Source organism: Zeus faber (assembly GCF_960531495.2).
Source record: "Zeus faber genome assembly, chromosome: 1".
Lineage (NCBI taxonomy): Eukaryota > Metazoa > Chordata > Actinopteri > Zeiformes > Zeidae > Zeus > Zeus faber.
The window spans coordinates 24,814,863-24,830,833 of record NC_137193.1 but is presented as its reverse complement, the minus strand read 5'-3'; the positions used below and the strand labels follow the sequence as shown (position 1 = coordinate 24,830,833).

At 42.5% G+C, this 15,971-nt stretch overlaps 1 protein-coding gene across 2 annotated transcripts in view; it reads right to left on the bottom strand.

The window, feature by feature from the left end:
• Nucleotides 1-15,971, bottom strand: part of vps50 (VPS50 subunit of EARP/GARPII complex) — a 144,449-nt gene that overhangs the window by 103,572 nt on the left and 24,906 nt on the right. For both annotated transcript variants that reach the window (XM_080000449.1, XM_080000450.1), the window contains exons 6-9: nt 8,900-8,970; nt 8,527-8,644; nt 6,189-6,224; nt 5,650-5,732 (exon numbers count right to left, since the gene is read on the bottom strand). In XM_080000449.1, coding sequence (XP_079856575.1) covers nt 5,650-5,732; nt 6,189-6,224; nt 8,527-8,644; nt 8,900-8,970 — 308 coding nt within the window. The remainder of the gene's footprint in view (nt 1-5,649; nt 5,733-6,188; nt 6,225-8,526; nt 8,645-8,899; nt 8,971-15,971) is intronic.

Below are 15,971 nucleotides of genomic sequence, written 5' to 3'. Positions count from 1 at the left end.
CTTAATTTAATTGCCATGAATGTTCTTTTGATGGTGTGTTATTACTGTTTAAACTGCTGCACAACCAAATGCCCCTCTAGGGACACATAAAGTTCTACTACTACTACGACTACTACTACGACATTCAATCAAGGTTCAACAAGCTTTATAGACCAGTCTACAGCACCATTAAGTGAAGAAGGTGGCTCAACGTTTGATTACTTTGTTTAGTTTGCAAAGGCAAGGAGCAAGGGGTAAGAAGGGGTGAGAGAGATTCGGGGACTGAATGTAAACCACAAAGATTCATCATTCCCGAAAGACAAAACAGCCTCCCATGTATTTTTATGCCCACTACAATATCATTGGCTCAAGGACAAAAGGTGGGCTGCTATACAGAACACCACTTTGGCAACAAAATATTACAGCTAATGTTAATCAGACAAAGATGAAGTAAGTGCAGTGGGAAGCAAATCTAGTTTGGAAATAAGTCGTGATTGTGGTGGGTGGCCTGACTGATGGGTGGGTGTGTTTCTGTGTGTGCGTGTGTGTGCGTGTGCGTGTGTGAATAGCAGTAATTAACCCAGCAGCCCTTGACCCTCCTTCCTGTTTGCTGCTCTCCTTGTGCTCTCCTGCAGCCCTCAGTCGACTGAAAAAGGTGAGGACATTCTAATGAACTGCCTCACTCAATACTAAGAAGAATTATTAGCTCCGGATATTTGGACACCGTTCACCTCAGGTCATTTTTCATAAAATGTTACAAACAAAAAATAAACAGCTCCCTGTGAACTGCACTACAGTTGGATTTCCAGCTACTTTGCATGGGTAATTTTTTTAGGCTCATTCCACACATAAACTGGCTTTAGACTGAATTCGACAAACAATGACTCACCGGAAGTGTCATTAATTGTCTGAAAAGTCTGAAACCACATGCGGAAAGCTCAGACTCAGTCGGAGTTGGCATAGCCCGGAACTTATTGGAACTAGGCTTAAACCCATACACAGTAAGTTGAAAAATATGAAATAATGACGTTATGTACGTTTACATTGGGTGCCATCATATCAATGAATCTCTCTTTATTACAGTGGTACCTCGACTTACGACTGTATCTACTTACGACTAATCCAAGATATGAGTAGCAATAGTCAGGAAAATTTGTATCGACTTGCGACCGACTGCTCCAAGATACAACCGTGGAAATTTGCAGTTGGCGCGTCGGCGGCCAGTCAGCAGTCAGTCAGCGGGCGACCTACATCGTGTGTGCACGTAGTTCGTGGCTTATCCATATTTTTTTCATATTTACTGTGTTTGTGCTGTGAGTTTTGTTTATTTTCCCCCTTTATGATGAGTCCAAAGAAGGATGATAGGAAAAAGAAAAAAGGCAATGATTCCCATTGAAACTAAGAAGGAAATCATAGAAAAATATTAGCTTGTTGTATATGGGAAAAATTGCTTCGACATACGATTGTTTTAACATACGACCGTTCTTATAGAACTAATTCCAATCGTACTGGAACACGCACACTGGACATTGTCCGAACAATGTCCAGTGTGCGTTTGTGGACAATGTCCAGACCTGATTATCTGGACATTGAGCGGATTTATCCTTTCACACATGTAGCAAAAAAACTGAGATTGTCTGTGTCAGACGCATTTACAGTACCTGGAAATACTGTTTGGTTAAGACATGGTACGAAGCCTGGGTAGAGCGCGCAGGAGGCAGGATGTGACGCAATGATGCTGCAGAGTTTTACAGCACACTCAAGAGGGCGAACGAGGCTACAAACCTATGAGTAGTTGGGCTTTTTTTTGCGGTGATACTCCATTTGGACCTATCCGAAATATAAACGAGAGTGGAAAGGAATAATAAAGAAGGCAGAAGCTGCAACTACACCCGGTTCATGAAGATCCGCACAAAGTTAAATAACTGGCGCATGATAGAGACATCATCAACACGCGACACGCCCACTCACTCGCTGTGGATGATCCAGAGAATTACCTACTCCGTTCATACATAGCGCTCAATCGGACATTACCCGGACTTTGTAGTAGGGTGCTGGCTGGGCAAAGTCCGGGTAAATTGATATTTGCATTCATACATACAACTCATCTGGGTAATGTCTGGATAATTTCAGGGTTACAGTGCATGTGTGAAAGCAGCACAGGAGAGACTGAGCTCTGACATATTTTGTGATGTAAAATCTTGACACGTGCAGTATGACAGCTACCAGAGGAGGGGATTCCCACAGTCGGTGTAGGCAGCTTTGTGTTCCCTCTTAGTCCTCCGAGTTAACCTCATAATCCCCATTCCGCCGTTATGATTGCAGTAGAAGAGAGCCCATTAGACCACTCTTTTTATAATTAAACTGTATGTGTCTTAAGTATAAAAGAAAACTTTTAACTCATTGGAAAATTGTGTTGCACCTTTGAGATCATCCTTTTCAGTGATGATGGATACTGATGTGCTGCCTTGCAGTAGTTGCATCACTGTGTGGACAATAATCACAATGGAGGATGGTCCTCCTGGATATCACTGCCAGATTAAAAGGGCTTGAATAGGCCGGCTAAGCCCAGATGTATGTGTGACAGCTTCAGTTCTAATTCTATTCATTCACAACAGGGGAAATATGCCTTTAATAATGTTTACAGTACCAGCAAGACCGAATGGAATTCATTATGTCCCAATTAAGAATCTGAAACTATTATCATTTTTTTCCAATTTACCCTCACACATTCAGGCCGTATATCCTCTCTCCGGCTGAGATGGGATCACAATGTGGCAGGGGAGACAGAGGCCAGATTGAACTTGAGACCACTTTGCTGCTTTGTTGTTCCCCACCATGACGGGTCTCATGGAGTGTCGGGGCCTGAAGCTGCCCACAAGCTACCCCCGTGGACAGCCTGACGAGAATAGACTTGGGCGAAATGGAGGAGAGGCTGACTTTCTTACATGTTTGTGGAAACACAGCTGGGTTGGAAAGCAGTGGAGATGGGGAACAGGAGGAGGGCAAAGATAAAGGGCAGGGCACCGAACAGGAATGTACAAAGTGGCAAATACACACACACACACACACACACACACACACACACACACACACACACACACACACACACACACACACACACACACACACACACACACACACACACACACACACACACACACACACACACACACACACACAAATAAACCCTCAAGGGTCATTTAATCACAGTTGAACATCCAGATAGGGCTATGTCAGCGTCCTGGGTTGGAGCAGAATAAACATCCTGAACAGAACCTCCAGCATGTCAATGGCTAATGTGAGCCTTGAAAGGCCATGTTTAGCACAAGTGAAAGAGCAGGGGAAGAAGAATCCTGATCGAACCTTCCAGAGAAAAAATGAAATCATCAGTTTTTCCTCAGTAAATGAGCCGGCTGTGGCCATGGTACTACTCTGAGTGGTGGGAGGTTTCTCAGGTCAAACCTTTGGCTTTTGAAACGTAATTCATGTGCCTCACACTCCAAGCAGGGGTGAGATACAGGAAGGTTTCAGCACTCCAGTGCGAGTCCTGAATAAATACACATATTTCTTCTACACAAACATCATAGCATAAAGTCAAAATGTGATGCAAAGAAAAAAGGGTCATCCACCATTCTATTTTGCAGAAATAGTCAGCATACACATTATATTATCTCTATTTAAAGGTTTTGGCGATATTTTAACGATATGGTAAGAAATCTTAAAATTATCTTCCGCTCCCGTTGAAAATCTCCTTAACACATTTTTGTCAACTGTGGCTAATGTTGCCATATTTTGTTTTTGTTAAAGCAATAGCAGTTCTGCCTTTTCAAATAGAATTAAAACTCAATTTGCCACCAGTGTCGTAATTTTAATACTAAATCACAAAAAGCTGAAGAGGAAAAAAATATAGCGTTAATAAGCAAGCTCCCATTCACATTATCACATAATGTTCTATCTGCGTCTGTGCATGGCGTAACTGGGTGAGGGAGAATAATGCCATCTCTGAAGCCTCCACAAAGGAGGTGCATGTTCAGACGACCTACCTCTGTGGCACAATTACCTCAGAAAAGAAATACAAAAATAATAACTAATAAGATAATTGCCCTTCCTTTGTTGGGAGTCAGATATTATCTCTGTATGGTTGAGAGAAACGGCCTCGCAAATGCACTCTTACACGGACAAACAGCCTCACAGTCTAGGCTGCATTGCAACCCACCGGATCCCATACCAGCCTTCCACATGAAATCCTAACCGCTCTAACCGTGAAAGGCTGCATTAACAAGGCGAAGGAGAGGGTAAGTGAGAGAAAAAAAAGTATGTCCTAGATCAAGATAGGAATCGTAGAAGGATGAGAGTTAGGGCAGAAAAAAGAGAGAGATGGAGGGAAAGCAAGGACTAAATTGAGCGTGAGAGATGGAAGGTGCTGCTGCGGGGGCCCAGAATTAAGTCAAAAGCTCAGAAGAAAAGGTATTCATTGGTTTGAAGTGAGGAGCTTCTCACTTCGGCGGGTGCCTCTACAGGTAAACAAACAGAAAATAGCATCAGCACTGATAAGGGAAGAGAAAGAGAGGGAGCGAGAGAGAGAGAGCGAGCGAGAGAGAGAGCGCAGAGGGAAGGAAATCACATTATTCAAGATGACGAACGTTTGAAAGAAAAATGAAAGTTATGCAAACAAGATGAGAAAGAAAAAATAAAGAAAAGAGACAAACCAAGGGGTAAAAGCAACCATATAGACTGAAATCACCCAAGCCCAGACCTTGTGTAATATCAATAACCATCAATCCCGGCATTAGGCTGCTGACAAATGCCGCATACACAAAAACACACAGAGCTTTAAATTACGCTGCACTTTTGACAGAATCCAAGAGACAGACGCCGAGGAGAGGGGAAGGGAGAAGAAGAAGAGAGCTTTCCTACTAAATAGATCGGGTGATTGATGTTTGTGTCCATGCGGACACGCCGCCAAATTCAACGTGACTCAAGTCCAGCCTTGGGTTTGTATCTTGGACAGGGGCTCCGAGTTGTGTCGACCCATCTGTCAGCTATCTACGTGTCACCTAAACTTGACCTACAGTAGGTGTGTTGTTTATGTGCCTTTTCTATGTGACAGAAATGAGATGTCAGGCCAGCTGCCTGTTCACATTTAATCTAGCTTTATTCTCTCTTTTTGAATACCCACCTGTTTTTGATGCAAAAGAAATCATTTGACAAGAACATTGAGACATTTCGCATTGCTATTGGGTTTGAGCCTGGCACCGAGTGGAGTGGAGTTTCAACCCATTCCTAAAAATCTCAGCCAAATGCATTTTGACTAAAGCAAAGAGGAAATGTTTTAAGATAACTCAAACGGTACTCGTCTATTTTCAAAGTGAAAATTCCATTAGAACAGAACAAACTAATTACATGAAGATCTAAGGTGGAAATACCAAGTCTCCTATTCATACATTAAAAAATGAAATGTGGCTAATGGATTTGTATTCTTAAGTTAACACATTACACATTCACAATTCAGTCAAAATTAGGATCAAAACTTTGATTCTTTCCCCTCCACTTTCTAAAGCTAAAGCACTGATGGCATTTTTCAGATGCAGGATGACATCATATTAAAATCTATGAAGACAAGCTGTTGAACTGACATAATACTGACATCATACTCATCATACACACCTGATGCAGCTATAGTGTTTGAAGGTACTGGCTGCTTTCTGACACTCCAGACATAACTGGATCGCGCCGGGATAGTCTTCCTCCTACGGGGAAGATGGGTGTTAGGTCACCAGCAGCATCTGGGACAGTTTGTAATAATCCACTCGTTTTGGCCATTGTGCACACAGTTTAAATGGAAATCGCAGGTCATCAAAAGTATGCCTTGTTGTGCACTTGACACTAGTTCTGTCTGACCTGATCTGAGAAAAACACTCTTCCAGGTGCAAAACATGAACTAGGTTATGAAAGATACACTCCATTTAGTAAAAAAAAAAAATTGTTTTAATGTTTTTATTTTTTTCATTAAGCTGTAATCAAATTTGTTGCATACCGTGTCGTTGACCTTAAATTCCATCTGCATTGAATAAAGCAGCTAAGCTGTAGCTTCATTACAGAGGAGACCTTGACTTTGTGTTTGTGTGTGTGTGTGTGTGTGTGTGTGTGTGTGTGTGTGTCCGGTGTGTGTGTGTGTGTGTGCGTGTGTGTGTGTGTTACTGTACCTCGAGCATCTCACTGAGTCGTACATCTGTTCTTTGCTGCAAGGGGGAGAATGAAAAGATCAAGTGTTGTAGTTGGGAGGCATTCACAAGGTCTGACTGCAGCTGCAGAGGGTTGGATCTGAAGCTCAAAGAGACGGAAGAGTTCGATGCCATCGGGGGCTTTAACCTGGCTCAGTGTTTCCCATGCACTGATTTATTTGTGGCAGCTCGCCACAATATCAACATTGACCGCCACATATTGATTTTGTATTTTTTTTTTTTACTATTTAAAATGGATTCAATTGTATTCCATTGTACAGCTGCGCACAGCTCATTGATTGGCTCAGCTCCGATGTGGTGTGGGGGTGGATTTAGCAGCCACACCTGTCTAGGTAATTGGAGCCGGGATCAGAGGTGGCTGTACGGTTGTTGCTCATTAGAGCAATCGACGAGCAACCGGTAAATCCCCCATCCCAACACACACGAAGAGAGCCTGTCATGAAATGTGTCCATCTGCTTCCTGCTTGTTACGTCTTGCCACTCTCTACAATAAACTGGTGTGTTTGCAACATTTATGCCTGTGTCTCTGTGTCAGACAGCCCTGAAAATGCCACTCGGTTGGTGTGTGGTAGGCGAAACTGCCACAGTGGCGCCTGAACAGGGACTCTCCTGCACAGGGAGGGGACACAGAGGGGTTGTCCGAAGACGCGCTGAAGCCACCAGCAGGTCAATGGGCTGCCAGCACCAGCCCTCTCCCGACTGGCAGCGGCAACACCCAAGATGTCAACGGGTAACCGCCGGCAGCTAGCCCCAGCAGGGCCTGCCAGGACCATCCAGCAGCCCAGCAGCCAGGCTTCCGCCAGATGGCCCCAGTTTGGTGTTGGTGGTATATGGTGTGGGGGTAGTATGGTTTAAGCAGCCACATCTGTCTTGGGTCGAGGTAATTGGCCTCTGTCCTGACATGTGTCCATCTGCTTCTGGCTTGTTACATCTTGCCACCATCTACAATAAACTGGTGTGTTTGTAACATAGCTGCCTGTGTCTCTGTGTCACTCACTCACTCACATTGACAACGGACCTGTCTGTAATTAGCCCCTCCTCTCCGTACACACACAAAATCCAAAAAATGATCATGCATAAATTGCCCTGGATCTATTCATCGGTCATTCCGATCGCACAAAAAATGATCATGCATAAATTGCCCTGGATCTATTCATCGGTCATTCCGATCGCACATTAAAGCCCTCGAAAATAATATGATATTATTGATCAAAAGCACAAGTATGTTTTGGGTCCTCTGTGTGTCCTCTGAGGGTGAGTAATCGGGGAGCAATTTGCGTACCTGTTCCTCTAAATAAAGCAAATAAAAACATTTGTGTTTTTATTTTAGATGTATATTATTTTACTCAATTTCCCTATTGAACAAAACAAAAAAGTACTGTGCGTAACAGGGACACTGTCTCAGTCAGTCCCCCCCCCCCCAAGCTATAACCACAAGTACAATCTAATTCTGTGAGGAAAAACTGCTGACTCCTGTTCTTAAACGGTGAACTCTCTTCTCATGAGCAACCTTTAATATAGCAACACTCTGGCAGTGTATCACAGTCCCGGTGTTTGGTTTAAGGCTGTCGAACCAAGATAACTTTCGCATTAAATGTTGAACACATTAGGAAAAAGCGGTTTGCATTAGAGTCCTGTAATTCCAATCCAAAACTACAAGGTTGACGCTTGGGCTCGTATTCGCTCTTAAATGGTGAAATGATTTTCTTGACATTTTGTCTTCTTCTAATTCTTTGAGATTTGGTTTTTGTTTTCTTTGTTACTTGAGGTGCTGGGGATATTCTTCCATCTGATGGTGCTGTTCATTTCTGTGACATGTCATGCCCACATCGACAGATTTCTGACCAGGACCAGCTACTCTGGTTTATCAACTTCTCAGCAGCTGTTTTAAACATTGAATGGCGGTTACATTTAGAGTGCAAGCTAAAAAAATACATATAGAGATTACCACTTTGAACGACCACAGAAGAGATTCAGATAAATCCTCACTCCCAGGAAAGAAATAAACTAAATATTTAATTTGATGCATTTTTCCTCTCTACATTAATCAAACATTGTGAATCACATGCTTTAAAATGTAAACATTTTAACATGTTTTATAAAATAAAAATACACCTCGCAAATAACTACAAGAAAACATGTCATCAGTTCCTATCAATTGATTGGATTGACGTGATACAGGGTTACATAAAAGGAATAATGAATCGCATATTTTGAGATGAATTGTGAACAATCACATTTTTGGAGTTCATAAAACATGTTAAAATATAATTTTAAAATACACCATCCACTACCTTACCAGGGTCTTGATGGTTCTCAGAGACTTGAGCAGGCCTGTGAGAAGTTGTCGTCTTCTCTGATTGGCCAGCAGCCCCAGACTGGCTTCAGTGAAGCCCTCCTTGGCCACGCCCAGCTGCCTGCACCAGCCACAGTGCAGAGGTAAGCAAGGACAGTTTGTGGTATAACACCACAGAGAGCTAATATAACTACATTTAATAAGCTTTTGAAAAACAAACATTTAAAGATAACAACGGGCTGTTTCCTATTGCAGAAGAGTATTATCAAAGGTATGACTGCTGGAGAAGTTATCTTGTTTCCTGAAATGTATTTCATGGTGCCATAATCTAAGAGGCAGGTTTTGTGAGTGCAGAAAATAGAATAATGCTAATTACCTTCTTGCATTCGTGCAGATGACCGCTGCTAGCTGTAAATTGGTTTGCAGTGCAGTCACTCTCTCCAGCTCCTGTGAATTAAGTGTAGAAATTAAATTCACGTTAAACATCCAACGAATACATGCCGCTCTTTATACTTAGGATTCTTTGCAATTATTTGTTCGAAAATCAGAGAGTTTCTATTGTACATATTTCCGCTCTATGCAACAGCCAGGAAGTCATTTTCTCCCGCACCTGAGCAGCAATGACGGAAAGAAAGTGTTCCTAACGACAGGATTAAGGGAGCAGGGCTTGGCAGTAACGGTTGCCCGATTGCCCTCTGGTTGCCGAGGGCAATCGGGCAACCGTTACTGCCAAACCCTGCTCCCCCCTAATCCTAGCACAGTTTGAGTCAATTGGCAACCTCTAGTTGCCCTCTTTGGCAACCACCTGCTCAGTATTTCTATTTTTTTAATATATAACAAAAACCTACAAAACTGGAAAATGGAATTTCAATAAAAGTCAACATTTTATTTGGTTGCCTCCGTGAAGTTACTACTGCACATACATTACGTTTGTGGGCAACACAACATTTCAGCCATTGTGCAGCCACTAACACACACGTGCAGCAGTCCAGCATGGGTCTGATTTTCAACCCGTACCAGTACCCGTTCCAGCCCTGTGACCCGCAACCGCACATCCTAGCGCTGTTTAAATTCAGTTTGGCTTAATACAGTACATTTAAAGTGATCATTTTGGGCCATTTAATACTTACTGTATGAAATGAAGAGAATTAAAACGAAGGTTATTCAGGAAATACAAATTATATATATATTTTTGTTTTTGCTTATTCTCATAATATTGAGCAGCACATCTCCACAGTGAACGTGCCTGTTAGTACCGCACCTGATTGAAGCGGCTCCCATATTCCACAGCCGACACACAAAGCAGGGGTTATGTTTTTTCAGTAACAGTTCCACCTCGTCGTCGGTCCAAGTAAAGAAATCTCTAGTCATTTTCGGCATTGCTGTTCTTCCTCCGCAGTATTTTCTGCAACTAAGCGAACAACCTCAGAGTAGACAATCTGCTTCCTGTTTACACCGGAACGCGCATGTCCAGTGTGCCTGAATGGTCACCTGAGATGCTTTCATCAGGCGTGTTACGCATAACCCGGCTGGTTTATGTTTATCCAAGTACATGTTTGTCTGTTCGTTTGTCTCACCCGTGGTGATTCTATGCCTCTTGGAGAAGTAACACTGATTAATTGTTTAATGTTTATAAATCAAAACATGGTGGGATTGGTGGTGGTCATGTATAACAAAAAGCTGTGCTCTCATCCCACAAGTCGTCCACAGGACAGAGTTATTGCAAACAGTTCTTGATGATTAATAAAGAGTTGGATTGCAGGTTGAGAATTTTAACTCCACTTGTAGATTACCTCCGTCTTAGACGCAATGGCATACAAATACCCTGTGTTGTATGCCAAACAGCCCAGGTTTAAAAATAAATAGACAGACAGACAGACAGACAGACAGATAGACAGATAGACAGACAGACAGACAGACAGACAGACAGACAGATAGACAGATAGACAGATAGATGCAGGGCGCGATGCAGGACTGCAGAGAATGGATGAACAAGCAAACAGTGATTTGCTGGACTCATTCTTGTTGGAGCTGTGAGGAAGATAACAAAAGCAAGCACTACTGGTGGTTCATAAAACCAGGATTTGAGGATTGTAGTGCTGACATTTTAAGTTCAAACTCTTACAGATTCAACTGCTGTAAAGCAACTGTTAAAACAAGGACAAACGTTTTTATGTAATAAATATGTTTTAAGCATCTTTTATCGCATTGTTTTGTTAAAAAAAAAAGTGTGGTATACAGTAGTTACATAAGATATTCATTGCTCCGAATATAGGCTGTTTAAAACATGGCAACCATTATTGTCCAAAAGCTGATGCCTGGTTGCCAAGCCTGGCAACCACTGTTAAAAGTTAGCATCGAACCTTGGAGAGCAACTACAAAAAAGCAATAGTATATTTGCAATCATGCAGGCCGGAAGAATCCAGTGTCTATTTTAAAGTTCTTCGTTTTAATCCTTCTAATCAACCATCCAAGACACATAAAGTGACAAAACCGCTTACATAAGGAGAAAAATAATTAAATGTTAAAATAATTTTAAAAATAATAAATGATCTCAGGGCCAATGGATTCCATGGAATGGCCAGTGAATTTAGAGAGTTACTGGCCAAAATTGAGCTCACTGTTGACCCGTGTGTACCCGGATACATTAAATAAATCTGCAGTAACTGGATTCTATGTGCTGTAGACCCACTATGATGATACAAATCATGTGACATATAAGTCATATGTGATCAATATCCTGCTGTGATGTTTATGTGAGGTCTCAAAACTGTTCAACTGTGGCCTGTTTAAAGAGCACGACTGGAATCAGTAGATTTATTTGCAACACAGTAATTTTTAAGGAGTCCTTTGTGAATTCTGTATTCCTTGTTTTGATGTGCCAGCTGTCCTGCCTCAGGTGGCATATGCTTGTTCCTTAACCCTCATTGTGTGACGCTCTACAAATCTAAAATAAATGCCCCCATCCTCGTAATTCTGTCATAACAAGACAAACAACTGTTTGGCAAAATAATATTGCCTGGAAAGATCAGTTTCAATGGTGATAAAAGGACGAAGAAAGGCACCCTTGATGGAAATGACACCATCAATGGTCTCTTTCAAAGGGATCTCTCCTCATGATATAAAGTGTTTCATTCAGACGATTAAGAATTTATAAGAATGGTCTAAAAGACAGCTAGTTTTCTCTGAGGTGCTGATCTGCTGCGATTGCCCCTCTCTTCGAGTCGCACAGCTGCAAATTTGGGGGAATCTTTTTAACCTGTTACACTCTGAGAATATGTTTTGTAATAGATTTTTAAGAACTTGGTCGTTTACGTTCTAATCGGTTGTAAACCTCATATTTTACTAATACATACATCCATCCAGAACCCATCTCCTCCGAGTGGAAAATTCCATTGTTTGTTAACTGAGTCAATCAACTTAAGTTGAGCTCAGGTTTTATCAGATTCTTCGGGGCTCTTAAGTATTGGTATTGGTTTTGTTGTAGTTCACACTCAGCAGGATCAAGCACCAGCAAAATGAAACAAGAAGGAAAACGATGATGGATTGTCTATTGACTGCTAGGGACAAACTCCTTACTGGAGATAATTATTGATTAGCAAAACAAATACAAAATATCTACTCAAAAGTGTCCAGTCTCTTAACATTTTATGCTCGAATGGCATAATGCCCATAGCTGGTTGTTTGCATAAATTCAAATCAAATGGCCTAAGACATTTTTCCAGAGAGGGCAAGTGACAAGGACAAATTCTATCATATTTTTTTATCAAGACATTGACATTGTATTCCATAATCAATTCCCTGTAGAGCTGAGGTAGAGAAGGGGGCGGTAGTGTGGGGGGAGGTAGAGTGGGGGGAGGTAGAGTGGGGGGAGGTAGTGTGGGGGGAGGTAGTGTGGGGGGAGGTAGAGTGGGGGGAGGTAGTGTGGGGGGAGGTAGAGTGGGGGGAGGTAGTGTGGGGGGAGGTAGAGTGGGGGGAGGTAGAGTGGGGGGAGGTAGTGTGGGGGGAGGTAGAGTGGGGGGAGGTAGTGTGGGGGGAGGTAGAGTGGGGGGAGGTAGAGTGGGGGGAGGTAGTGTGGGGGGAGGTAGTGTGGACACCATTGTCCCTCTGTTCTGTGGAAACAGATCCAATTTCCTTTTGGAGTAACTCTGTTATTTACCGGTATGGGGATTTGACATTTGTTTGTGGCGAGATTGTAGATTTCCCTCATCATTTCCCTCAGTAATTGTCATTACATCAATGTCAAAATAATCCATTAGACAAAATGTCGCCAAACATATTTGCGTCACAATTTGACGACAATCTCATGAGACTGTCGGGCTGTTCAATGCGTACGATCTAACGACACAATCCTTGGATCGCAGAGAAGAAAAGTTTTTAAGTCTTGTGTAACAAGAGCCGGTGAGGACAGTATTGCACAACAAGTACAATAAGCGAAATAAATTGCAGTGGGGTTGAACTGGCTGGAACTGGATGGTTCACTCACTCCTACTCAGGGACAATCAGGAGCTCATTTTAGTAATGGGCTCTCACAGGGTGACACACACATCTGTGGCCTTCACACACCTTTAGCACCTCTACTGCCCGACTGCGGATACCCTCAGCTATAGCTCGACATTCATTAGAGACGTTAGGAGATATAAAGAGGGACGTCAGGCTCGGGGCCTTGCCCGTCTGCACTGTGCAAGAGTTCCAGCAATTCAACACAAGAATACAACTTCTGACGATGACAATTATCATCTCAGTTATAAAAAAAACAAAGTCATACATCTTACTTCTACTTCTGTTAAATTGACACTAGAATTGATCATCTCTGTTTCAATTTCTGAATTGATTTTGGAAATTGTAAGGCTGATACTTTGTTTGGAAGTCACATTTCCCACTTAAATGAAACGCCACCATAATCAGAAATTAATTGAGGTTTTTAATTTCTGTATTCTGTATACTGAATTGGTTCCGTTACTCTTTTCGGCACGTCCGATGGTAAACTGGGAAGTTGCTAGAAATTCTCAGTGTATTTAAAATGTCAATAAATCAATGTAGAATCGTATCGATATCGGATTGAATTGATATTGATTTGAATCGTGACCCTTTGTATCAAATTCAAATCGTGAGATCCAATGCCCTGTCCTAACTTCTATACTACAGTGAAGAACATGTGAACCTGTGACAAATCCCTTGGGACAATAGTGTCTGTAGTTTTAAACAGGGCTCCAGACTAACTTTTTCTATTAGTAGCGCTGGTCCTCCCTAATGAAATTCTTGGGAGCACCACTGAAATCGACACGCAACGCAACATTGATTTGTTTCCATCTTAACTGTATCACTGATAAATGCTTAGGTAATAGAAGAAAATTTACAGAGATAACAATGCGCTGTTTTATTTTTAAGGGAAAAAGTCACAAAGTGAAGTAGTGCTGTAATAGAAAATCATTAAGTTAAAAAGTGCTTTTTATAAAAATAGACACCAATAATAAATAATAAAAAATGTAAATATAAAGTATGTGGTCGGTACATTAGTGAATAACTTGAAAAATTAATATAGTTAGTTTCATTGCCACCAAAGGGCCAAGTGAGAGCGGGACATACAGTCTATGGAGCGGCAGCACTTAAGGTACCGCAGGAAGATTACACCACAGGAAGATCACAGTACATCCCGCGGCGCAGAATTGATGACGGAGAGCCTCACACACACACACACACACACACACACACACACACACACACACACACACACACACACACACACACACACACACACACACACACACACACACACACACACACACACAATCATTGATGATTAAAAAAAAAAAACATATAAAAAAAAAAACATATATTTGCAAGTCGTGCTGGGGCTTCTCGTTATAAAATTTAGTAGCACTGTCTCCCAAAAATGGTTGCAAAATGGGACAAAATGGTCGCAGTCTCGAGCCCTGATCAATGATATTTATTATTAGGGGTAATTTCTGCTTCATATTTATCATGGTCATACTCTACTCTACATACAGTAAAGGCCAAAAAAAAACATAGTCTGGCTTGGACTCCCTTTGCAGAGATTAAAAACTAGTACAGTTCACTCACACACTCAGACACAAAGAGGCACACACAGAGTACAGCCTCGGAGCTGTGCTTGCAGAGTTCTGTCAGCAGTAAGTGGCAGAACACAGCCACAGCTCTCACACAGAGAGCGCTCCGGCGGCCCTGCTCTTGTTAGAGGAGATAACACTGCACATAAGGGGAACCTGAGTATTAGGGAGTAGAAGGGTTATTTGAGATAAGGAGGTTAAACTGCACCATGTGTCTAAGGCAACAAACATTACATCTACACACATGTACGCTTTTCAACACAATAAGGCCAGCCGGCTAATTACATAGAAAACCTCCTCTTCATTTAGTTTGTGTACATACATGGGTGCTGGTGTTGGAAGTGAAGGTCATAGGCAAAGCGATGTTTAGTCAAATGGGAGTTTTATTTTTCCAGGACTTTCGTATTCATGTATTCATATTCTGTGCCACCCTGTGACCCTGCTGGTGCATTGACTATGCGCCGGCCCCCTACTGCAGATCCAGCCGGCCCATTCTAATGACACATAAATTAGGGAAGTGCCCTCGGGACGTTCCTGCACAGAGAAGCCTGCAGGTGTGGGCGCAAGGAGACAAAAATGTTGCATTTAGCAGGATGCGTGCAGCAGGGAGTAGGCTGTTGGAGCCAAATGCAGACACCACCACCTCGGGTACAAGCGGGTGTAAGCGCACACCTTCCTCACAGATTTCCACACGACAGTCAACCCTGCCGCATTGGTTCTCGCTCCATTTCTAATCTCACGAAGGAGCTTCAAGACGCCACGGTTAATAGTGAGGCACGGCGACACCCAGGCTCTCCAATGGGGGAGCGTAGATAAAGGCCCTCAGAGAAAATGTCACTTAAGGGTAGGGGCATTTCCACCCTCGCGATACTAAAATCGGGGGTTGAAGTTCATTATTTTCCACCGGTGTTGAGCAAGGCACCAGCTTTTCCGTGCACCACTCGAAACAAATCATTACGACTTGTCACACTTTTGAGGTAATTTCTCGCTTTCTTCTCTCTCCCACCTTAGCCCTTCGAGTTTAAGCAGCATTTACTTTAAATGAGAAGATAAGATGGACTAGCCATTCTAAATCCCCCTATAGCAGCCCAGTGTCGTTAAACTGCATCATGGCTGGGACCGATGCGAGAGAATAGATATCAAACCCATGCGTTCAGTTTGGGAAAACCAGACATTCTTAGATAAGATAAACATGCATTAATCCCACAGGGCTTAGGTTACAGGGCTTTTCAGGCAGAAGAACCTCGGCACCTGAGCTGTGCCTTAACGTTACCTCATGATAGTTGCTCAGTCAAATCAAGTGACCTCTAGCTTCTGCGCGAGATTCCCCGAGGCAACGTCATCACAGCCTTCACACCC